The sequence below is a fragment of the Semicossyphus pulcher genome, unplaced genomic scaffold (assembly GCF_022749685.1).
Source record: "Semicossyphus pulcher isolate SPU_LCO1_2020_fin unplaced genomic scaffold, fSemPul1.0.p SCAF_21, whole genome shotgun sequence".
Classification (NCBI taxonomy): domain Eukaryota; kingdom Metazoa; phylum Chordata; class Actinopteri; order Labriformes; family Labridae; genus Semicossyphus; species Semicossyphus pulcher.
Window position 1 is genome coordinate 16,597,208 of NW_027211695.1, and position 24,012 is coordinate 16,621,219.

The 24,012-nt window shown below is 39.4% G+C and overlaps 2 protein-coding genes across 2 annotated transcripts; both read right to left on the reverse strand.

The window, feature by feature from the left end:
• Window positions 1-478: 478 nt before the first annotated feature.
• On the reverse strand, window positions 479-7,269 carry LOC138601202 (uncharacterized). Its single transcript, XM_069672782.1, has 11 exons — window positions 7,236-7,269; window positions 6,899-6,934; window positions 6,530-6,818; window positions 6,278-6,420; window positions 5,515-5,797; window positions 3,551-3,702; window positions 3,178-3,466; window positions 2,836-2,981; window positions 2,428-2,659; window positions 621-799; window positions 479-543 (listed from the first exon to the last, which is right to left on the reverse strand). The coding sequence occupies exons 1-11, from the start codon at window positions 7,267-7,269 to the stop codon at window positions 479-481; spliced, it is 1,848 nt and encodes a 615-aa protein (XP_069528883.1).
• Window positions 7,270-11,097: 3,828 nt separating this feature from the next.
• Window positions 11,098-15,468, reverse strand: LOC138600825 (autotransporter adhesin BpaC). Its single transcript, XM_069672341.1, has 7 exons — window positions 15,336-15,468; window positions 13,447-14,513; window positions 13,135-13,326; window positions 12,915-13,010; window positions 12,457-12,589; window positions 12,121-12,294; window positions 11,098-12,012 (listed from the first exon to the last, which is right to left on the reverse strand). The coding sequence occupies exons 2-7, from the start codon at window positions 14,509-14,511 to the stop codon at window positions 11,969-11,971; spliced, it is 1,704 nt and encodes a 567-aa protein (XP_069528442.1). The 5' UTR covers window positions 14,512-14,513; window positions 15,336-15,468; the 3' UTR covers window positions 11,098-11,968.
• Between the last annotated feature and the right edge of the window lie 8,544 nt (window positions 15,469-24,012).

Sequence of the window (24,012 nt, forward strand, 5' to 3'; positions counted from 1 at the left end):
GTCATTCAGGTCATGGTCATTCTAAGATGAATCCAAAAGGGAGAATTTCAACCAAGTCCAGTTATCTTTTGGATGAAGCTCAGCAGTACCACCCGTGTTCCAGCCCCAGCATGCATATGAAATGTTTACCCGTGGTCTTGCTTTACGACATTTACTGCCGTAAATGTAAACATTTTTTGTCTTATTGACAACGCAAGTGGAACATGTAAATAAAGGAATGTATAAGATTCTCTCGTCCGTCTTCCATGTGTCATGAAGGTATGGTTGATTACTACCCCCGCTGAACTACCGGCACACGCCGTGGCATGCCATCAGGCACTGTTCGATCTCGCTGTCACTCATTTCTTTTGCATTAAACTAATATCGGAAGTTCAGCTTTGTTCCCGACATTTCATCTTTATTCCCAAAATGCAAAACGTAATAAAATCTTTTTCTCTATCTTGACTGTAATGCTCCTCCACAGGTTCCAATATAACCCTTACAAAGAACTTGTGTCTTGGCGGCTGCTGTAGAAATACACTTTTTCTGCTCCGTCCCCAGCACCTAGAAACAAAAGGGAAAGTTATTCTGGTGAAGAACAACATGAGCACACATGCAAGGATGCGCGGCGTTGCCCCTACCTGACTGACAGATGAAGTTGAGATGCTCCTGGCAAGGCTGGTCCTTCCACAGGAAGTGCTCTCCTCCGTCTATCCCTCCGCAGGGGTGGTTCGCATGTTCAGGGGTTAATTTGTCCGACCATTTGGTGAATGTCATGGACTCGCCAGACATCCAGAACCACCTGTCCTCCATTATTTTTCTGCCAAATGGATTCATAAACAGGTTTAAGGTCATATTTGGAGGTTTGAATTGAAATGATGCAAGCTTCCAAATCTTGCCTTTATTCAGCTCTAACAGTGCTAATGTTAGCTTAGGAATTGAAGTATGCTAACATCCACAAACAACTGGCATCCAACACAAAGCACAAAAGGTTTATCTAGTGAAGCTCATCTAGCTACACAGTCAACATGAGTAGTAAGATTAGGGGAGATAAGGGAGCTTTGTTTAGTTTTGTTAGCTAACGTTGGATTGCTTGCAAAGTTGTATACGTTGCTAGCTAAAGTAGCAAAACTGTCTTGAATAGATAGCATTAGCTCAATCATCTATGGGCTAATAATCCGACTACCTTGTAGTAAAAGTACTCCTTCAGCGACCGCTAAGAAGAAAGCAATGCCAGATCAGGGTAGCAGAGTTACAGCCAGCTCCCTAACATAAGTTGGTTATGTTATCAGTTCTTGTGATCCATGACTTATGTATTACGACAAACTGTTTTCATTTGAGCCAACATTAAAGTTGAGTGCTAACGTGATGTTTTGGCTAATGCCCAGGACACTCAAACTGAGTTCAAGCGAACGCTGTTCCCTTTAAAGCCCCAGGTGTCATCAATAACTTTATGAAAATGACACACTGACCCTTTAACAAAACGCTTTTGTCCCACGGTAAAATAACCTTTACAATGTTAAGCCTAAACTGACAGTTAATTTAATTATTCCGAATTTTGGTTTGGTCAAAGATCAAAGCCCTTCAACAGTTCTAAAAGCTCTATGTGACTGTGGGAAATCCTTACGCTTGAGAAGAGCCAGCAAATGTTGGATTGGGAACTGTTGTCAATTCATTTTGTGCTAATCAATAATCCAATTTCAGTGAGTTCGTGTGGCATCCAAGCATGTCTGTCTTCAAATGGCATCAATGCAAATAAGGACATTTAAATAACACGCAACATTTGACTTCAACCTGTGTCTTTTAAGTCCAGCACAAATTTGCGAAATTCAAATCCTTAAGCCTCTGTGCTTTGACAAAGAGGAGCAGGGAGGGGCACTTTGACTTTTGTCACGAATCCTCCGAGTTACGTCTAAGAACCTTGAAGCTGCTTTAGTGTTTAGGACTTCAGAAATAGTCTTTGCAAACATAACCCAGGATATTGTTGAAAAAGTATATTAATTTAATTTAATTTTCAGACGGTTTGCCTTCATCTGAGCGTCAACTTTGTTTCTTTTTCTTTGGATTTTTACTTCTTGTTGAAGTTGTATCTGTAGTCATCGATCTTTTCTTTGTTTGTTCAGCCAGAGTAGATTACTATTTACTCGCAACACTTGCAGAGACCGGAAAAGCAGCCGCTTAGCTCCTCCTACCCTCTCTGGTAGACCAACCACTGCTGGCTGATGGAAAACGCGTCACTAACTGGGCGCCGCTTGTGATTGTTTCCTGAAAGTCGCACCAGACACCCAGTCTGTAATGCTGCAAAGGCTTTCATCAGTGGGCCATAGGCTCAACCACCATTGTGTTGCCTCATTCAGCGATAGATAGAGACTTAACAGACATTTATTTACATAAAAGTCTAACTTAATTTTATCTTAATCTACTTATACATGTGCTCTCTATGAGTACCTGCGCAATCCCAGCCAGACAAAATCTGTGAGGGGGAAAGGGCTGCGGGTCAGCAGCTGCTCCACCTCGCTCTGCTCCTCCTGGCTGCGGAGGCTGAGCAGGTCCCAGTGGTGACGTCTACAGTAGAACAGAGCATCGGACCAGCAAAGCCTCTCTCCCACCACCGTCACAGTCCTGCCACTGAGCAGCACGCTCTCAGTCGGAGGAGCAAGTGTTGTAGCTTCTGGCGCTGCTGAGAAGGTAGAACAGTAAAAGTCTTATTGGCCGCCCATAAACTTTGTTTTAATTGTAGTTGTAGCAAAATATGCATTGATACAGCTAGCTTAAAACAGTGTAGAACCATTTCAATTCAGAGCTACACATTATGATAGCTAGTTCTCTGATTGATTTCCATATTAACAGACATACCAGGCAAAGAAGCATAAACCTCCACTTCACACAGTGTCAGAAACTTATTTTGTCCTTCAATGACCACAAAGACGTAGCGACCTTCCATGTCTCCACAGAGGAAGGTGTGCGATGATGTACCTGCTACCGATGAGATGATACCACATCTGATGGTGAAGCATCATGGAGATATGTGTCAGTTTAATATTAAAAAAATGTGAAACATATTAACCACTTGTGCAAACTTTACTACTAACTTTGAGAGAATATTTCTCTGAAACATAAATGGTGGTGCTTTATTGTTTTTCATGCTGCTGCAGTGAAATTCTTTTGAAAGTTAGAAAAAGAGATATGTTGCCTTACCTGGAGTTTTCTTTGCTGTCGTACAACTGTGAGTTCCCAATCAGGATCTGTGCCCCAATGAGCCTATCAGGACAACAATCTTCTCTGTTGAAGATAGCGACAGCACGGATCCTGTGCACAGCTAACAAGTCCACTCTCCACCAGGGAGAGGACTGCGATGCAGTATGGGTACAGCTTTCTTTCGTAAAAACACCATTTCTGTCCCCATTGATTGCAACAGAAGCTGTCCAATACACAGTTGATGACTGCACTGCTTTTCCGTCTAAGGCCACATTTGCAAGAGGTTCCACTAAAGTGAAAAAACAAAAGAGGAATGAACCAGTATCAGACGGCTTTGTTGCTAAAAATCAAGGCCACTCAGAAACAGTTGTACCTTCTGGGGCAGCATACACCTCCACTTCGCACAGGGTGAGGCACCTGCTGCTTCCAGGGATAATCACATTCACAAAGCGCCCCTCCGTGCTGCCTCCCTCGCAGTGGTATGTGTAGGTTTTACCTGCTCTGATGTGGGAGATGGAAGCACACCTGAATGTAAAGGGAGTGGGAAAGTAGTTGTGGTTATTGCTGGGCTTTGAGAACATGAAGTCCATAAACCTGGAAATGAGTCTGCGTATTTCTCCCATCAGATTTTTATCGGGATTTCAGGTAATACTGAATGTGTATGTGAGTGTTTCCCATGTGGCTGACATGATATAAAGAAAATGCTCACACAAAAGTATCAAACTAACAGATGAGGCTAATATGAAAATTGAGTGGTGTTGAAGTGACGACATCAGCTTCTGAAGCTAATTTTAGCCTAGCATTGGCTTTCTACACGCTTGTGGGGCAGTTCAAAAACTCTTTTGGAGATTATCTTGAAAATAAGGTGTAAATATCACCAACTAGTTTGCTACAGACATTTTGATTCAAGATCCAGAGCAAAGGGTTCATTAAAAAGTAGGGATCGACCGATTATCGGCGCCGATATACGGCATTTTGATGCATATCGGCATCGGCCTTTTTTAAATTTATTTTATTTATAAAATTATCATTATTATTTGATTTTTATCCGACAGCCGATAAAAGAGTGCAGAGTGCTCACACACACGGCGGAGAGGAGAAAAAGTTCATTTCTTTGCAAATTTTATTTAACTTTGTTTTATTTACTTAATAAAACTTCAGGAAGTTATTTATTTATTTATTTATTTAAATTTTCAGTTAACTTTATAAGAGATGCTGCTGACCCTGGGAACTCCCTGCGCTAACAAAGTTAAGTGTTGGAGTTTGTATTATTCAAAATTTTGACACCAATATTTTCACTTTTACTGCAAATGAATATCGGCTCCAAATATCAGTTATCGGCCTCCTTGACTACTAATAATCGGTATCGGTATCGGCCCTGAAAAAACCATATCGGTCTATCTCTATTAAAAAGCTCTTAAAGAAGTCTCCTAAAGTTTGCACTGGACTACAAGAGTCATAGCAATACTAATATTAGCATGCTAACATCGATATGCTCAAACCTTAAGGGCCAGTTCGCCGATTTTCAACCTCAGTCCTATCATGCTATCATGGAGAGCTAACGCCATTATGGTAGGAAAAAAATGCTATTACGCTCTATGTCTTTGGAGGACGCTTTCTGCTTCTCCAACGGGCGCTGGAAAACCTCCGCCAGACTACGTAAAACGTGCAATCAGGCAGAGGCCAGGGAGAATGCAATACTGCACCTAATCGATCCGACGTCATGTCTCGTTCAAAGTCATCAGGTTTGAAATGTAGACTGTAGACCTGAAGATCCTTTCAGTTCCTTTCAGAGGGAGGGGCGCAATGCACGCTGGGTGTTGTACGAATGTAGAATGGGCGAAACCACGAGCTGTTTGTGCAACTTTCTCCACAGCTATGGCGCCAATTTCAAATATTATTGCTTCTATCGATTACAGAGAACACCAGCTGTGACTGACAGGGGCTTTTTACAGGGGAGAACTGTTCCTTTAAAAACATTTTAAAAGCTCTGTATTTTAGATTTTAATTCACCTTCTTGATATTTCATATTTGCTTTCTTTTACTCGCATCCAACTGGACCAAATTGGTGAATTTAACAACTGATATGGACATCCCTAGAGCTCCTAATATGGCTAAAAGTATCAATAGATAGATATTAGACACAATTTATGTATTTCATTTTCTTTCAACAAGAAATCAATCTCTGATAGTTTTATTGTATTGTGTAGTGACAGTTAACAGCTGATTTCCATGCTAATGTGAAACGGATAATGGGAGTTAGTCACTGAATAAATAAACTGCATCATGCAAAGACGGACTGTTGTAATAACTGTGAAATAAACTCGACCCACATACCGGGGGTTGTTGTTTCCGTTGTTCTCCAATGAGTTCCCAATTCGGATCTCGGCTCCATCCAGGCTCTCAGCGCAGCAGTCTCCCCTATTGGTGACTTTGACAGTCGCGATTGCATATGTTATTAGCAGGTCCAACCTCCACCAGGGGTCGGCCTCGTCCATCTTAGTTTGGCTACAGGACCCATGTTCAAAGAATGAATTGCGTCTCCCGTCGATGGCTCTTGAGGCGTCACCAGAAAAGCTTGTTGATGACTGGGTGGCTTCTCCTCTTAGCGCCAAATTGGGTAAAAGATTACCTTGAAAGAAAAAACAGAAAATGAACACATTTTTGTTGTATTAAAGGTATTGAGGTAGTATTCTAGTAATATAGTTTAACCCAAGTCACAAAAGGGGAGTGGAAATTACAGACCAACGGGGGAACAACTCAAAAATGTCAATTTGATTAGACATCCTTGATTCCATGTCAACAGTTGTGCCAAAGGCGTAACTGAGATATCCAGACATCATTAATTGTTCCTACATTATTCTGCTGTTTCCTGTGCGGAATTTTTAATATGCGTGTTGACACGGGAGAATAGAGTGCAGGCACGTTCGCGAGTCCGACCACTCTCTCACCTCGGATCTTATGGCTCCCTTCAATGAGCCGTAATTCCCAACACTAAGAGGTGCCCTTGTTCACATTCATTTTAACAGTTTTGGCACAAAGCTGAAGAGTCCTTAAACTCCAACACTTAACTACATCATGTGACATGTATCGTTACCATAGTCCGATGGGTACACTTCCACTTCGCAGAGACTTAGAACCCTCTCAGTTCCGTGGAGGAGCACAGTGACGTAACGTCCCTCTATAGAACTGCAGGAGATGAAGAATGTGTGTCCTTTTGGAATATGACAGATGACTCCACACCTGTGTTTGAAAAAGGAGAGGAGAGGAAAAGACAAAGTGAGGAGGGCAATAGCTTTCCCCCCGAACCAATGGAGGATGTATTGAACAGGTTTGTTTAAACTTTTTCCACCTGAAATTTGTGGCGTTATTGGTCTCCAACGAGGTTCCAATCCAGATTTCAGCACCGTTCAGCTTGTTTTCCTGTTCATTTCTGTTGGTTATCATTACAGCAGTAACTTTGTACACATTCTGCAGGTCTACCCTCCACCAGGGATTTGATTCTTCTTTGGTGAGGGAACAGGATCCCTGTGCAAAACTTGGGTTTCTTTTCCCATCGACCGCATTTTCAGCAGGACCCAATGGGGCCGATGAAGACTGGACTGCATTTTGTTTCAGGGCCACATTTTGCAGAAGAACACCTTATCAGGAAACAAATATTTATCAGACAAAAACAATAAAAACAACAAAATATATTAAGGGAAAAAAACAGATCGTTTACCTGCCAGTCCTCCAGATGTCAGCATGAGGGACATGCCTGTTATGGGATTGGGTGACACAGTTAGAGGTATTAAAAAGAGCCCAAAAAAATCACTTCTTTAAAAATGGTATCCAACATCCTAACTAACAAAAAACAAATGGGTGAAAAAAACCAAAAGAAAACAAGCGTATAATGCAGCTTTAGGTCATCAGGCAATGGAAACTTACCTTCATTAACTATTTAGATCAAATGTAATTACAATATCTTAAAAAGATCAATTAAAAATATAATAAAAGTAATATAAATAATAGTTACAAAGACATACATAAAGGACGTAGCTTGAAAAACTGGGACTTACCATTAAGGATCCAGATGTACTGACTCCCATTCATGGCTTTGAAGGCAAGCCAAGAGTCAAAGTTATCTTAATAAAAAGACAATTTACAGGGATACGCACCAACTACTATGTAGACTTACTGTCTTTGTTGTTTTCCTCTGAGCGTTACCAATCACATACTGTACTGGATTATTTGTTTTGGTACATGAGAACATGTAAATTTGCAGTCAGTTGTTTGCATGAAGGACAACACACCCAGATGGACATCTTCCTATTTTAAACTCTTACCTTACAAACCAAGTTTGATGGTTAATTATTCTTTCTGTTTTAATATAATTATATCACCTCCAAACTGTTTACTTACTATAGTTTTTAGTATTTACAATTTATTTTATATTCATGCATAAATATATTTTTTATTTTATTCTAATCATGAAATACATTAAGCATTGCTAATGCTATTAAAATGTAGAGATTTCAATAATTTAAGGACCTAAGAATAATGGAGACCTTAACAAATAGTACAGAACCTTACAGTATATAAACATGGATGGACTGGATGTAAAAATCTGTCTCTGTAAAAGCTGTTCTTCTCTGGAAGCATTCTCCACTCTGAGCTGGGGTGACACCAAGAGCCTGCAGTGCTATTTCTGTCCAAGAGTAATTTGAAACACATACATATTCCTAATTACTTACATGCACTGTGGCCTGCGTCATTAAATAACTGCCATAAATAAATCAATAAAAGATGTATCCCGTGTACAGCCAATAAATTCTGAAAAGAGCAGAACTCAGTCCAGCCTCAGTGTCTCTGAAAACACCAGCACCAAGAAACAGAACAACTGTGGTTGGTTGCCAAACTATAAACTTTTTACTTGTATTGCATTCTACTGTATAATGAATCGTAAATACATATTTAGCCATATAGTATGTGTGAAGAACATTATTTTGTGAAATATAAAATTTATAGGCTATATTTAAAAAAAGGAACGATTAGACGAGGCCCTGTAGAAGGGGAGAAAGGAGCAAGGTGATAATCAACTTCAAAAAACCCTGTTGGTTTGTTCTAATAGGGACGTTTACCCTACATATTCCTCATAATTTACATGCACCATGGCCTGCATCAAAATATAACTGCTATAAATAAATAAATAAATAAAACAGGTATGCAGTCTACAGCTATTAAATTCTCTCAATCCACCCTTTGTGTCTCTGAAAACACCAGCACCAAGAAAAAGAACAACTCTGTTTGGTTTCCAAACTACAAACTTTTTTTAGTAGATATACATTTAGCCATATAGCATGTGTGAAGAACATCTTACCACGTGATTTACTTTGTGAGAAAGGCGATAATCCACTTCCGGCATCCATTTTTGTTTGGCCGTAAAAACGCCTGCGTTGTGCAGCAAACAGTACGCTGTGTTGACTGTCAGTTGGATAGTCACCGAGCATCTCCTAAATATCCACACAACAGCGGTAAGTTTTTCAAATAATCCCTTTGGTTTGTTCTTATCCAAAAGAAAAAATGCCGCGTAAAGATTCAGAGAAGTCGCATATTCAAAAACGGGAGGCACAAACTTCGGCTACCGCTCAAGACACGAACGTCCGTCGGAGCGCAGCTAATGTAATATCTGCTAGCTACAGCCGTTTTCTAGCTAAAGGTGTCACCTTGACATGTAAACAATGTTTCGTCTCCATCCACATTAAGCACACTTTTACTTCGGACGTCCTTTAAAACTTGGTACATGTTATCTGTCTGTGTAACTGACTTAGCTAAGATAGCCGACCTAGTTATTGCCAGCGTTAGCTAGGTTATGACATTATAAATATATACACGTAGATACCACAGACAGGTCCATGCCGCCACCACACAGGAGCGGGTGTTTGGGACGTCCTGACTAGTTCACATTTGACAATCCCGGGCTTTCGTGTTCCTTTTGGCTGTTTTGATGAAAGAAATGCCAAAATATCAAGAGCCCATGAATAATATTTTACAGGGGAGGAGTTATTTCATGACACTTAGCAGTTAAGTTAACCTCTGCTTCATAAATGCACAGCCCCAGTGCTTTTATTTCAGTTGTACTTAGTGTACTTGTACACTAGGGTTGGTATCAGAACAAGTGACTGCTACGCTGCACAAAGTGTTTGTAGTGGGTTTTTTGTGTTTTTAAATGTGAGATTTTATGATATTTTGTAAATCTAACTTGTTATGTTGACAATATTGTATCAGAAATTTACTAAATATTTGAACTTTAATGGTTTTACTTTTATTATAAGCAGACTCTTATTATGGCATCCCATTTATAAGGCAAAATGCGAATATACTTAAAGTGATCACATAGCTTAAAGTTATAATCTCAAAGATCTCAGTTTTATTCTTATTAGCGGCACCGATGGCGACAGAACGGCAATTGCGGGAGAACACTTCCCAGATATCCAGACAGTGCTGCATGTGTGACGTCCACGGTTGGTTCCGGTTGTAACTCTTGATTTTCCTGGCTGACGGTCGCTTTCCTTTTCAGACTGTTTGCCTTCATCCGAGCGTCGACTTTGTTTCTTTTTCTTTGGATTTTCACTTATTTTTGAAGTTGTATCTGTAGTCATCCATCTTTTCATTGTTTGTTCAGCCATAGTAGATTACTGTTTACTCGCAACACTTGCAGAGACCGGAAAAGCAGCGGCTTAGCTCCGCCTACCCTCTCTGGCAGACCAACCACTGCTGGGTGATGGAAAACGCGTCACTAACTGGGTGCTGCTGGTGATTTTTTTCCCCACAATTGTCGCCACAGACAGCCAGTCTGTAATGCTGCAAATGCAAAGGCTTTCATCAGTGGGCCATAGGCTCAATCACCATTGAGTTACCTCATTCAGCGATAGATAGACTTAACAGACATTTATTTACATGAAAATCTAAGCGATTATTACTTTAAGTACAATATCATATTATAGAAATATAATATATATATATAATAATATATAATATATATAATATTATTCAATATTACAAAATCATGTCTGGCATTTGTAATAAACCTTTTAAATAAGTGGAAAATTTAAGTATTTTAATTGTGCTAATACGTTCTGCCTACATAAACATAAGCTACATTTAGCTTCATTTTAATACTAAACTACTCTTAAACTAACTCTTAAACTTAAATAACATTACTAGTGGTTAACTGAATCTCTTGAGTTCTAATTACAGGGTTGTATTGGAGAATGGAGACCTTTACTAGCTCTATGACTGTATATTAAGTCAACTTTTATTGTATGCTTTTTACCATTCACTTCAATGCAATTTCTTAAATCAATCAGCTGCTTTTTCTGTAACCTATTTGTAGTGTGTTGATACCTTTTAAGAACAAGGTGAAACATAGCATTTTATTCCAAAATGTTACATTGACTACATCTAGTTTCCAAGTAGATAAGTTAATTTATCTAAACACTTTTCCCCCCAATAATGTCACAATTTGCATATATATGAATTATTGAGCTCTTGCAGTTTTTTCAATTTTAGATTCAACATGTCATCTTTTATTGCATACGTCTTAATGGATGTTTGTGTTATCAAAAACCTCAATGCTTTAATTATCTTGTTGTGATATTTGTATCTGTGCCTGTTGATATTCTATATTCTTCCTAATTAGGCTAATAGTTGATCATGCATTGGCTTTCTGTAAGCATATTACAATGAAGTGTGCTGTTGCTGAAAACCAATTCTAGATGAGTTTAAAACATTATAAAAAACAAAACATTTGTAACTTCTAAAAGTTCATATTGAACAAAGTGCCACTTAGACACGTGTGCATTAAATATTTATTCCAAAAATATACACAAATAATTCAACTGTAACATTATGCAATGTGCAAAATTAGTTTTACCAATATTTGGTATCGTAGCATCCTTTATGAGCAAGTCCTCATATGCATTTATACACACACTTACAAACACACAGGTGCGCACATCTGAAATATCAGCCAGTGATGGCTTCATGGCTATACATTAAATCGTCAACGATGTACATTCATACAAAAGAAAATAACATAATAATAATAATAATAATAATAATAATAATAGAAATAGTTCTGGTCCTAAAGGTTCTTCATTAGTTCCTCACCTTTTGTGAAAAAGATTTGTCATTAAATCACTGTTGAATTTAACAAAATGTTGCGATCTTGCATCACAGCCACTTGAAGCCTCCAGAGGTCACTGTGGTGTAACCAAGTCCTGAAGATTTTGCCTGACTGTAGCAATGTGGGCTTAAAAGGTAACCAGACCCCGAACCCAAAATGTGTTTTGCATGACATCTACTGGTGAAAACCAGGTGTTTTATTTAATTTGGATTTTAAGGGTTTGATTACACTCTTTTTGTATGAGTGGTTCTCATACCTGATTCTAGCCATTAACTTGCCAACAGCAGAGAGTCAATCTTTTACCTGCATTAAAATAACTCCCTAACAGAAATCCTGCAGTCCTAAAAAAATGTTTAAAATACAACATTACATTTAAAACTCATTCACTTGTTTGTTTCAGAGCCTATAACAGATGTGAAAGCCTCCAGAAGGCTATAGAAGACTGACCACCCTCCACCTTTTCTACTTTCGCCTGCAGCAAGTTGACACAGAATCAAGCATGATGTCAATGATCTGGGATATACTGTGTAAAGTAAACATTCTGTGAGATTCACAGTTTATATGCAATAGCATTTTTATATGAATATGGTTTTCTTGTCTTGACTGATGTAGTTTTCAGTTGCTTCATAGCATAGTGAGACCCAGCACGCCCATTGTGATCAGCAGAGCTATAGAAGATGATAATAGAGCAGAGAAAAGATTAGGCATTGTACAAACACATGTGATTCCTAGCACTTTTGCTCTCTCAAGGTAATTAACATATCTCTTCGGCTTACCTTGCATGACTGATTGCTGGAGTGTAATGGCATGGTTAGTGGTAGGGTTGGGGGTGGTAGGGTTGGGGGCAGCGGTGGTGGTGATGGCGGTAACCTGATTGGTGACGGTGGCATTAGAATTTGCCAGGTCAACAGGATCGGTCCTTATTTGTGTGTTTGTGGTTCCTAGAGTACCTGTAGTTAAAAGAGTAATCAAAATACAAAAAGCTTGGTGATGATTTTAGCGCATGGGAAAAATGATTAACATATTATCTTCGACAATCTTTGAAACAATGCATCTTGGGTAAATATTGACATTTCATATAATATGGCTGTATTCCTAATTTGTTAGCTTACCGTTATTGAAAGATCCAGTGCTAACTCCCAGCGTGAAAGTTGTAGTTCTTGTTGTTGGGGCTGGTACGGTGGCAGCAAATGTACACTGGATTCTATTTCCATTAACACTGCCCCGCACAGAGTTCACGTTCAGCTAAAGAGCAAAGAAAGATAGCAATGAGTAATAAGCAGTAGCCATTTGTGCATCCTGACTCAACCAGTCATTGTTAAACATGAAGATTAAGTAAATAAGAGGACCAGATCTGCTGCATAAACTGCATCATACTCTACAATTTTTTATCAGAATCAGAAATACTTTAGTAGCATAGTGAAATAAATGGCATAACAGAAGTAAGAAAAATGTCAAATATGTGCATGTTATATATACAATAATATAAAATAAGAGATAAATGCCAAAAGTTATTCACATAGTCTCATTATCTTTATCTCATATCTATTGTCAGCAAAGTAGAACTAACCTCTGTCACTGTCAGCTGGCTATTGTTGAGGAGAGCGGGAAAGAATTGAACAACACCGTTGTTATTTGCACAGACGTATGTTTGGTCGTTCCCTCCCTGTGGTGCAAAACCAGATATGGTCAATACAATCTGTTTACAAAGATGACTTCAAACAAACTGTGGCTCTGGGTAAAACTTGAAAGTACTTTCATCTGTGTATGAAAGACAAAACTTGACATACCAGTGTGCTGTCACTCGACAGTGTGGCAGCGATGTAGCCGGTAGACTCTCCTGCGAGACTAAAGTCAAAGTTTTGACCACTCTGCCGCTTGGCAGCAAGAAAGAAACATGTTCCTCCAGTGGAGGGGTCACACGCAGCGGGCTCAGCTGCACAGAGCTGTTCAGTTCCACAACCTGTGTTTGAAATGGGTGTCTGCAAAGGAGATGAGAAGCATATTAGTAGGTTGGGAAATTTGCTTTCTGATGAATGTGACCACCATAAAAAAATGTGACTCACTCGATCCTATTCTATGTTTGTTTTTGTATCACTTACCTGAAGGACTGACACGTTGGTGTTGGGCGTCAGTGGGGGTGCTACTGTGGTCGCCACCACAGGTGTGTTTGTCGTGTTGTTTCCTGCTGCTGTTGTCATTGATGGTGCCATTGTTGCATTTGGTGCGTTTGTCGTGTTGTTTCCTGCTACTGTTGTCATTGATGGTGCCATTGTTGCATTTGGTGCGTTTGTCGTGTTGTTTCCTGCTACTGTTGTCATTGATGGTGCCATTGTTGCATTTGGTGCGTTTGTTGTGTTGTTTCCTGCTACTGTTGTCATTGATGGTGCCATTGTTGCATTTGGTGCGTTTGTCGTGTTGTTTCCTGCTACTGTTGTCATTGATGGTGCCATTGTTGCATTTGGTGCGTTTGTTGTGTTGTTTCCTGCTACTGTTGTCATTGATGGTGCCATTGTTGCATTTGGTGCGTTTGTCATGTTGTTTCCTGCTACTGTTGTCATTGATGGTGCCATTGTTGCATTTGGTGCGTTTGTCATGTTGTTTCCTGCTACTGTTGTCATTGATGGTGCCATTGTTGCATTTGGTGCGTTTGTCATGTTGTTTCCTGCTACTGTTGTCATTGATGGTGCCATTGTCGTATTTGGTGCATTTGTCATGTTGTTTCCTGCTACTGTTGTCATTGATGGTGCCATTGTCGTATTTGGTGCGTTTGTCATGTTGTTTCCTGCTACTGTTGTCATTGATGGTGCCATTGTTGTATTTGGTGCGTTTGTCATGTTGTTTCCTGCTACTGTTGTCATTGATGGTGCCATTGTTGTATTTGGTGCGTTTGTCATGTTGTTTCCTGCTACTGTTGTCATTGATGGTGCCATTGTTGTATTTGGTGCGTTTGTCATGTTGTTTCCTGCTACTGTTGTCATTGATGGTGCCATTGTTGTATTTGGTGCGTTTGTCATGTTGTTTCCAGTTGCTGTTGTCATTTGTGTTGCTGTTGTTGCATTTGGTGCATTTGTCGTGCCTGCTGTGACTGTTGATTGAGCGTAGGTGCCAGCAGATATCCAGGACAGAGTCACAAAAAGGACGGTGAAGACGATTCTGGTGTCCATACCTAGATTAGGTTGGGTAAGATTAGTTAAATAATATAATAGGATACTTATTCTAGAGTAATGTTTTTGTGGTAGCTTGAATTGATAACATTCGCAAATCTTTTAAAAACATCTATTGGTAAGCAATTCATTTGGTGGTCATGTGCAGTAGGTGTTAACAAAGAAGAACCATATTTAATGAAAACACATTTCATTGTTTTTTTAGGTGAAATGCAATATACAATTTCCAAATTGGAACCTGATGTAACATAATTAACTATTAATACAAAGCGCTTTAAGACTAGTTGATTATTGAGTGCTGCATGGAAGGAACATTTTTTGTGCTGATTTCAGCTTGTAATAAGTAAATTGTAAAAGTTTCAGCCCTATTAATACATCAATTAAGGTGAATATTTACTGCAGAAGTTAAACAACATATTGTAAATTTCTAACATAGTTTAGCTTACGGTTTTTTGTGAATGTCAATTTAAAACAATTAGCATTCTACTAATGGAGATAACATATTATAACACTATATTTAGCAATAACTTGATATTACTAGAAGGCTCATATTTAACAATTTATTGCATTACTTCTAAATTTTTATGATAATTGATTTTAATTATTTAAAATTAAAGTGGCATCCACTATATAATTTATAGTGGCTTTTAGAAATCGCTAAAGGAAACCATTTAAAAACAGTGAATACAAAAACTAAATTGGATTTCAAGAGTAATTTATATCCCTTCCATAATGTGTACACCATATATGTGTGTATGTGTAAACCATTTCCCTCCTAATATACAGTACAAATTACATTTATCTTATATATTGTTTTATCTTACCTGTAGATCCTCTTGTCTTTAGTTCCAGTGAAACTTGGTTAGAAGCAAAAAGGTGTGCAGTTCCCTGGTATGAAGATCCTGTGTAGTTTAATATTTAGGTGTGGCACGTCTGACGTTCCGAACAGGATTTCAGGTCAGGATGTGACACCTGTTTGCTCGGTGTCACTATTTAAACTAAAGGGGTTGGGAGAGTCGAGACAGGAGAGCCAAAAAAAAAAAAAACCTCTGACATCATCAGTGATGTTCAAGAGGGCGGGGTCAGGTGGAAAATGTTGGCTTTGAGGGCGTGTGTAATGGAAACCAAATGTGAATTTCGCCATCTCACTGCACTTTCAAGTCTCGTGTCTGTTGGAGTATCGTTTCAAAATGTCTTGCTTCCTTAAGGAGTCATAATTCCTGTAACTTATCTGATTCACAAGGAGATGAGGAAACGAACACTATACTTTCTCAGACAAATATCTTCCTGGATGGTTTTCTTATCTGATGTAATAGTGGTGTGTAAAACGTAACATTATGACACACAATAATAAGGCTTTAGCTTAATAAATGTGTGGACTAAATATAAGTACAAACCTGTATGATCAAGACCATATTTCAGTTTTTATCAATATTTAATTTGATAATTCTGTCAGTATCCTGATAATGACGGAAACCCGAAGACACCAGAGGGTTCTTTAGTTAAACCTTAGAGAATAGTTTATGTTTAGGTAAAGAAAATTTTAAGTGATTAATGAAAAATACAAAAAATTAAAAAGCAGTTTCACGTAGAAAAAGCGTATTTTCGATGTTCTTCTTGGAACCCAGAATGGCCGGGAGGCTGTGGCCTAACTGGCGCGAACTTAACTGAGCTTGTTTCTAAGTGCTTTGTTTGTTATGCTTCCAGGCCTGCGACACTTTTTCAGGTTGTCCCTTAATCTTCCCCGTCCCTGTGAACGCAGTGTCTGAAGAACACCTGGAGGGTAAAATGAAGCACAAACACCCACTTTGACTCAAGGATAAAATGATTCTATTTTGGTGGTCAAAGGTCAAGGTCAATGTAACAATCCCCTATAGAGAGTGTGTCTTTTCCCAGCCCAACGTGGTGTCAAATGTAGCTCTCAGATGTCCAAGATTCTGTCTCCCATTTTCCCAACAGAGCCACCTTCATTTTGCGTGCACTGTAGTGTGTATGGATCCAGTCATGAGACCAGGGACACAATGCAAGAACTGGTTTGTCAGTGGCAGTGCAAGCTCCTGTGTGTGCTTGAATGTGACCTTTGTGTTCTGTGGCTTCTTATCAACTATTTACCCTCCCAAATTTTTATGCAGGTCGGTCTAGCTATTTCTGTACTCTGTTTATAATAATGCAGTGTGTTTGACTCGTGCGAATACTAAAGCCAAATAGTCTGCAGAGGTACCCTCATCAAAGCAAATCGAGTGTTTAACCTTGTAAACATCTCCATTAGGGATAGGCCCGGCCGATTATCGGCGCCAATATTCGGTATTTGATAGTCATCATATCGGCATCGGCCTTTTTAATATTTTAAAAATTTAAAAAAAAAATTTTTTTTTTTATTCCGACGGCCAATAAGAGATCAATTTAAAACTGGGTTATTTTGGCTCTGATGCATATGCTTAAAGGCATATAAACAAAGTTAAGTGTTGGAGTTTGTATTATTCAAAATTTTGACGCCAATATTTTCACTTTTACTGCAAATGAATATCGGCTTCAAATATCGGTTATCGGCGTCCTTCACTACTAATAATCGGTATCGGCATCGGCCCTGAAAAAACCATATCGGTCTATCTCTAATCTCCATGTGGTGTTCTTTATGTGCTACAAGACATATCAGGGACAACATCAGCAGTCATCTCCATGGCTGGGCCTGTCTGCTTTTAACCTGCAGTGTACCAAGGACAGGCTGAACAACACGTTTTCAGATTGGCAGGTTTGAGACGTCACAAACCTAAGGAGCCAATCCCGTTAGTGGACGGGGTGACGCTACGCATATCATTATGCAAAGTCACTACTGACTTCTAACGTTACTACTAATTACTACATTTCAAGCTCGCTAAGTTTCAACAAGTTGCCACTAAACGACGGCAGAGACGTGTTTTGTTTTGCGACGGAGGGGTCGGTTGTAAGTTTGCATAGTGGGCGGGGACTTTGCAGATTCAGGAATTTTTAATGAGGCAGGAGGAGGAGATGCCTCGGGAGGATTATTAGATTTAGATTTATTTTAAGATTCTTTTTTGGGCATTTGCCTTCATTTGAAAAAAAAACACATCAGACACAATTTATTATTTCAAGCAGAGCATTTCATACGTCTTAAAACATGACTGGAACTGCTCTTTAAAGAGGCTAAAAACTGTGAATAAAAACACTTATGGATCTACTTTAGATCCGGAAGTCTGATGACTACAACCTCTATCGGGTGAAAAGATACAGCTAAATATATCCGAAAGAGTGACCATGCAAATGTTTAAAACAGTATAAAACTAGTGTTGCAGACTATGGAGAGAATAGCGAAGTCAATTTAGGGAAGCTTTCAAATACAGAAGTGTGATCACAGGAAAAAAAGATTAATTCAATTAATTAATTTGTCAGCTCAAGTAGGTTTTCTTATGTCTTATCTCTCTTGGTCGTTAGGATCTAAAGTTGAATGGTATTTCCTTTTTCCAGAAGGCTATTCCACTAGTCATACATATTTACACAAAGCGTACTCTACAGCCTGCAGGTGTGAATTGTTGAGTGACATGTTAAACCCCCGAGAAAAGCCATTAAGGTTTTAGTTTTTTGTTTTTTTGTATTCATGTCCTGTAAAGCGGTGAAAATGAATATTTTAATTTGTCCTTTTTGCCGAACGTTCTGGCACGGAGCGCTCAGCATTGTAAAATATCAGGTGGTAATTGTAATGACATCATAATGTATGAGGTCGAGGTAAAGAAAGTTTCTGTAGTGCGCTTTTTATTTAATTTATAACAACATTTCAGTATAAGTGGACACATTATAGTCAAAGAACATAAGCCATGGTATAAACTGTGAATTATATTGTGCCATGACAGTATCAGTCTCTTGGTGTTAAACCAGTTTGGCCGCTATGGTCGAGCAGGATTCCTGAGTTGTCTCAGCACATATCTATGAGGTGAATCAGACATACGTCTGTTAACATATATTTAGCTAACAATAGAGTGAGTTGCATCAATGTCATAGAAGCGTCCAGTATTGCTGCAGAGATAAAGGCCCTTGGCATAAGGAAGTAGAACATATCCGGAGTCGATCACTTCCTGAAAATGCTGCTCATAGCTTTGCTCTCCTCTTGGGTAGAGATAACCTCCATTTGTGTCTAATTGTCTTCTCATAAGCATCAGTCATTGTCTTTACTATCTCACAGCTGTGGGCCACATTAGGCTTTATGTCCTGCAAAAGATGCACGGTGCAGGAACTGATCAGCGTCAGAATTCACTGCTCTTTTCTATACGCATATGAAGCACTGCGTCTATGGCCCCGTTCCTTATATCCTTCCCATTTATTCTATTACTAATAAGAATAATGATTCTTCTTCATCATTCATGACAGGACATTGCTGGAAGCTAAATTAGCCGTTAACATATGTAATACACAGCCAGGTGTTTAGTTGGCAGCTTAAAGACAGTCCGACCATTTCCATTGGATATCCCCAAATCCGCCTTTTATATTCAGCATTTTCTGACTAAGACATATATGTTAATAATATTCAGGTTTCAGGAATTCTCTGGACTAATCACAGTTTGCAAGGCTGCCATGTAAACCTCATAGGAATATAAAATTATGAATATGGGCTTAATAATATAACGTTACTGTAAAGATGTTGAGTCCCACTTTGATGGGGAAATGTTCAAGGAAGATGGAGGATTTTCCAGTTCTGCTGAACTTGTCTGTCGTTTCTGTCGTCTCTGACCCGGACACTAACCATGGTGTCTCCAAAGGAGCAGCTGCAGGCTACCGGTTACCTCTGCTGTGTTGTCTTTCAAGTGTGTTTTAGTTCTCCCTTTGGACATGTTCAAACAGGCGGGGTTGGAAAGAAAAATAAACAGAGAATCACCAATCCTGGTTTTGGTTTTAAAGCTCACTTTTATCAGTTTATGATGCAGAATCAAAATCCTAACACTCCGACTAGATAAACTTAGATTCTTTGCTTTTATTTGTAAACTTGTATTTAACCTACATTCTATTAGTTTCCCTCTAAAACCAAAGGCACACAAGGTTAGTCGTCTGTTTATTTTCGTCCACAAGTCAAAGACTCTTTGCAAATATCATAAACCAAATATTTGCTCCTCCCTTTACTCACTGTGTAAATATTTAAGCAATATTGCTGCCGTGTGTGATGGGTGGTAATGGGCATTGAATCAGACACGGCCCTTCACATAGTGTCAATGCTAATGAAAGAGAGAGTACTATAGCTGATGAGTTGAGAGGAGACTGTCTCAGACGTATCAGCCAGTAGAGTTACGAATTAATCACTGCTGCGCTTTTTTACTCGGGTTACTTTACAGTGTTTATCTGCTTTGGTTTCCCCACATGAGGACGGCTTTAATATCAGACCGGTCAAGTTCTTCATCATGTAAGATGGTCAAGGCGACATTTCTGTAATCATCATGTAAGGCAGCATCGACAGCTGCCTTAAACCTCAAGGCTTCCTACAGGACAGAAAAAGAAGGGGATTTTGGACTACTGTATTGAAGCCTTGAGCTTAGCATTTAGACACCACCATCTTGCTATTTTGTTTGTTTGTTTTGCGTTGTTTTTGTTGAGCTGTATGACCATATTTGGAAGAGGTTGTGGATATTTACTCTCAAACCTCTCTGTTGAAAGCCTACCCACATCCTGAAGCATACCCTGCTTTATCGTCTATTTATCTCGGAATTGGAGCATGATTTTCTTAATGTACATCATGCTCTATTGAAGGAGACTTGTATCTAGTGAATGATACCATAAACTCTAGGCTCTGGGAGCCACAGCCAATTTTTGGGGCGTTCTGTTGAAGCTCGCTGTTGGTCAGTTAGAAAACTGATAAAGGATATCCAGGCCAGGACTTCCTTTTGTATTTGCTCTCCATTGTTCACGCTCCGACTAGCAAATTGAGACCCAATAATTGATTTAGAGATGAGAAACGGATTGTTAGTGACGCTCAAATACATGATTCTGTTTATGGAGGTAAATCGTCATTACGTGATACCTCTTTTGCCCTCCACACCGACAGTTTTCCTGCTTACAGCTAAGCCAGCTTCAACCAGCTGGTTGAGTCGCCCAACGCTGGCCAATAGAAAGACTGCAGGTTTAATGAACTTCCTTATTGGCTTGACTTTTAAAAGCCAAAGGTCTACAGCCACAGCTATGATGCAGGCCTGCTGCCTTTAGCTGGCATTCATTAAGAAGCATAATTAGAGCTTACACATGCCCCGCCTGCTAAGCTTTTTATGTCCTCTCAACATAAACTCAGTTTCCCCCTCCCCTCAGGTTAAGAGTCTGGGTGTCATCCTCGACAGTACTCTATCTTTCCAATCCCACATCAATAACGTCACCCAATCCGCTTACTTCCACTTATGTAATATCAACCGTCTCCGCCCCTCCCTCACTCCCCACACCTCTGCCATTCTTGTCCACAGCCTCGTCACCTCCCGCCTCGATTATTGTAACTCCCTTCTCTTCGGCCTCCCCCAGAAAGCCCTCCATAAACTTCAGCTTGTCCAGAACTCTGCCGCCCGGATCATCACCAGAACACCTTCTTCCCACCACATCACCCCCATCCTACAGCAACTCCTCTGGCTCCCAATCAACCTACGAATCACCTACAAAATCCTTCTGTATACATTCAAATCTATTCACAACCCTCCGGTCTTCCTCCTCCATCCACCTCACCGTACCCCCTGCCCGCCTCAGCACCATGGGGGCCAGAGCTTTCAGCCGCTCTGCTCCCCTGCTCTGGAATTCTCTCCCACCTGACCTCCGAAACTGTACCACCCTCCCCTATTATTATTATTATTATTATTATTATTAACAAGACAGACAGGTTATGTGAAAGCGTTACACAATCAGTGTCATTTTCACCTTCACTCCAAGAGCATGTCACCCCTGATAAACTCTGACAACATTATGTATAGGTGCGTGCATGTGTGTGACAGTTGGAGCGTGCGTTGCCGTAGTGAAGCGGTCATAATGCATGCAGATTTGGGCAGGTCTTTTTTGTAAGACAGAGACTTCCTTTATCCGTTAATTATGTAATAATTTATATCCCTATAAAAAGTGGTGTGCCTTAAAGGAGCCCAATACACAATGTTGTGAAAAGTCGGTAATAGATTCAGTGTTTAGTGTTGGATGACATTTTAGGTTGAGGGTCAGGATTTAAATATAGTAGTAGAGAGGTTTGTATAATCAATGAATCTGAGCAGCAAAGTGCTTTGCATGTTTTATCACTTGATGTTTGTTTCAAGTTTGGAATCTCCCTCTTTTGTTATTCGCATCACAGCCATACCACACGAGGGTTGGGGACTATGTATTGGAACAGGTTCAAAGGACACGAGCGTGCTGCCAAGTTTTTGTGAAAATACTTTTACATTTGACTGACTCATTTTGATTGCTCTCGTTCCTAAGTCAACACCCTGAAGACACATACGTTTTGTTAGGTCATATTTTTCTTTAAAGAAATGTGGTGGGAAAATGTGATCTTGTTTTTTTAATAATTCTTTATCTGTTGATGTTTTTTTTAGTAGCACACGAGTCTCCCTTATTCTGTCTGCCATACACGTGCAGATTCCTTCAGTTCCAACAGGTCCACACCAAATTCACTGACTGGCAGACTTTCAGGGAGTAATAGTAGCCAATTTATGCTCTTAAAAATCTTTACAAAACGTTGCATAATAATGAAATTGGCAGAATTATTCTTCTTTTAATTCTTCTAAATGCAATTGCTCAAATGCTCAAAACTAAAATTTTCTTTTACTATAATTATTATTTCTTGCCGTGCTAACTGGGATTGCTATCAATCATAGTAATCGGTAAAAGGCATTTCGAGAGTATCTAGCTTCCGTATCGTGACGCATTTCCGAGTGAAACAGGACGTGCAGGCGGGACATATCATTAGAGGGATTTGATTTGATCGTTGAAGTGGGCGTAGACAGACGTTCTCCACAGCGCAGTAGCTAGCTAACTGACCGAGCGTTCTCGGTGCTCTGCAGCTAAATGTTGCAGATTGATTGGTTGAAATTGTTTGGTGCTAACTTACGTAAGCACGTGTGAAATGTAGTTTTACTGGAAGAAAAAATGATCTGATTTTGATATAACAATACGAATTGATTTCCTGTATTGTTTTTGGCCTATATTATCAAATAGAGGCCAAATATTACCAGGGATGTGATCGAAAAGGATTAAAATGACATTTCTCATTTCACCTCGACTTTAAAATGTCTATGTCTTATTAAAATTGTGTTAAGGGCCTGTTGTATGTCTGCCACACCAGCCACTGTGTACAGGTTAACACTGAGATCTGTTACAGGACACTTGTTAACAGAATACCTTCTGACCCCACAATCACTTGAGATCTTTGTTTTGTTTGCTCAGATCTGGTTTGGAGAACACCTACGCCACAAAAATGCAGCTCTGCTTGCATCATTGTGACATTGTGTTGAGTTTCCTTGTGGACGTACAGACGTAACTAGAGAGCAGATCTCTGCTATCGTTTGAATCAGTCTCCCCTCCTTTGATAGTTTGTTGCTTAAACACTAAACCCCATTCTCTGAACCAAATACTCGGTGGCCTAAACCCACTTTTCGAATTGACCATCTTTTGGCAAAACCTTAAACAACGACTCAAAAGTGTTCACACTTGTTTCTAATGATGTGATCAAACCAATTGAGCATGATTGTGATTTTATATATGTACATTTTTTGTTGCAAAATGCATTTACTATATAGGCCTACAATAAACCCTAAGCCCTGGACGCTGTGTTCTCAATTCTTTGATGAAGTCTTTATGTGTGTGTATGATCTGAAAGCATTGTTTCATTTTGCTAGAAGAGTCAGGAGCTTTTGTGAATGTAGTTTTTGGTTTTGTGTTGAAAGCTTTGAGAAAATGTTTGAAGGCTTATCTGGAAACTGTAACCAGGCTACCTGTCTTGGGCACCGTTCCAAATCTATCAACTTGACAGACTAATCTAACTTCACAAAACCAGGCAGACGTGTTGGAATGGAATTCACGCATTGACGCACACAAACACTAAACCACAAAACAGACTGTTTCTATTCAGGGTATTTTAAGTTCAGCCACGCAAAAAAAACAACAAATAGACCTGCATATGTGTGCACACATCCTCGACAGATGACGGGAACAGAAAAGGCGGATTCCTAAAGCTCACGTCATGCAGCACTTGTTTTACTGCATCCGTGTTGTCAAGGACTAAAGAGGTGTTTACTTAAGATCAGCACGGCTCAAGAAAAGTTTGAGGTGTCCTTATTCAGTTTTGATTATGACAAAAAAAGCACTGCATGTCTGCTTGTTGTATTCGTTGACATAAATTACTAAAAATGTTTTGTACAACTAAGAATAGATCTTATTACTCTTATCTTATAGATATTATGTTACCAAAACATTATACTTAAAGAATAACAATGAAATTTACAATAAGATTCTGCGCCAATTAGCTGTAAGGACATGAGTTAA

Bases quoted from the DNA above. Each gene is read 5' to 3' on its own strand.
- LOC138601202 (XM_069672782.1), bottom strand. From the start codon at position 7,269: ATGAATGGGAGTCAGTACATCTGGATCCTTAATG. The intron at 6,421-6,529 runs GTGGAAAAAGTT...TTTCAAACACAG, and splicing joins AATAACGCCACAAATTTCAG to GTGTGGAGTCATCTGTCATA. The intron at 2,660-2,835 runs GTATGTCTGTTA...CTACCTTCTCAG, and splicing joins GGTTTATGCTTCTTTGCCTG to CAGCGCCAGAAGCTACAACA.
- LOC138600825 (XM_069672341.1), bottom strand. From the start codon at position 14,511: ATGGACACCAGAATCGTCTTCACCGTCCTTTTTGTGACTCTGTCCTGG. The intron at 13,327-13,446 runs GTAAGTGATACA...TCTCCTTTGCAG, and splicing joins CCAACGTGTCAGTCCTTCAG to ACACCCATTTCAAACACAGG. The intron at 12,013-12,120 runs GTAAGCCGAAGA...CATCTTCTATAG, and splicing joins CCAGCAATCAGTCATGCAAG to CTCTGCTGATCACAATGGGC.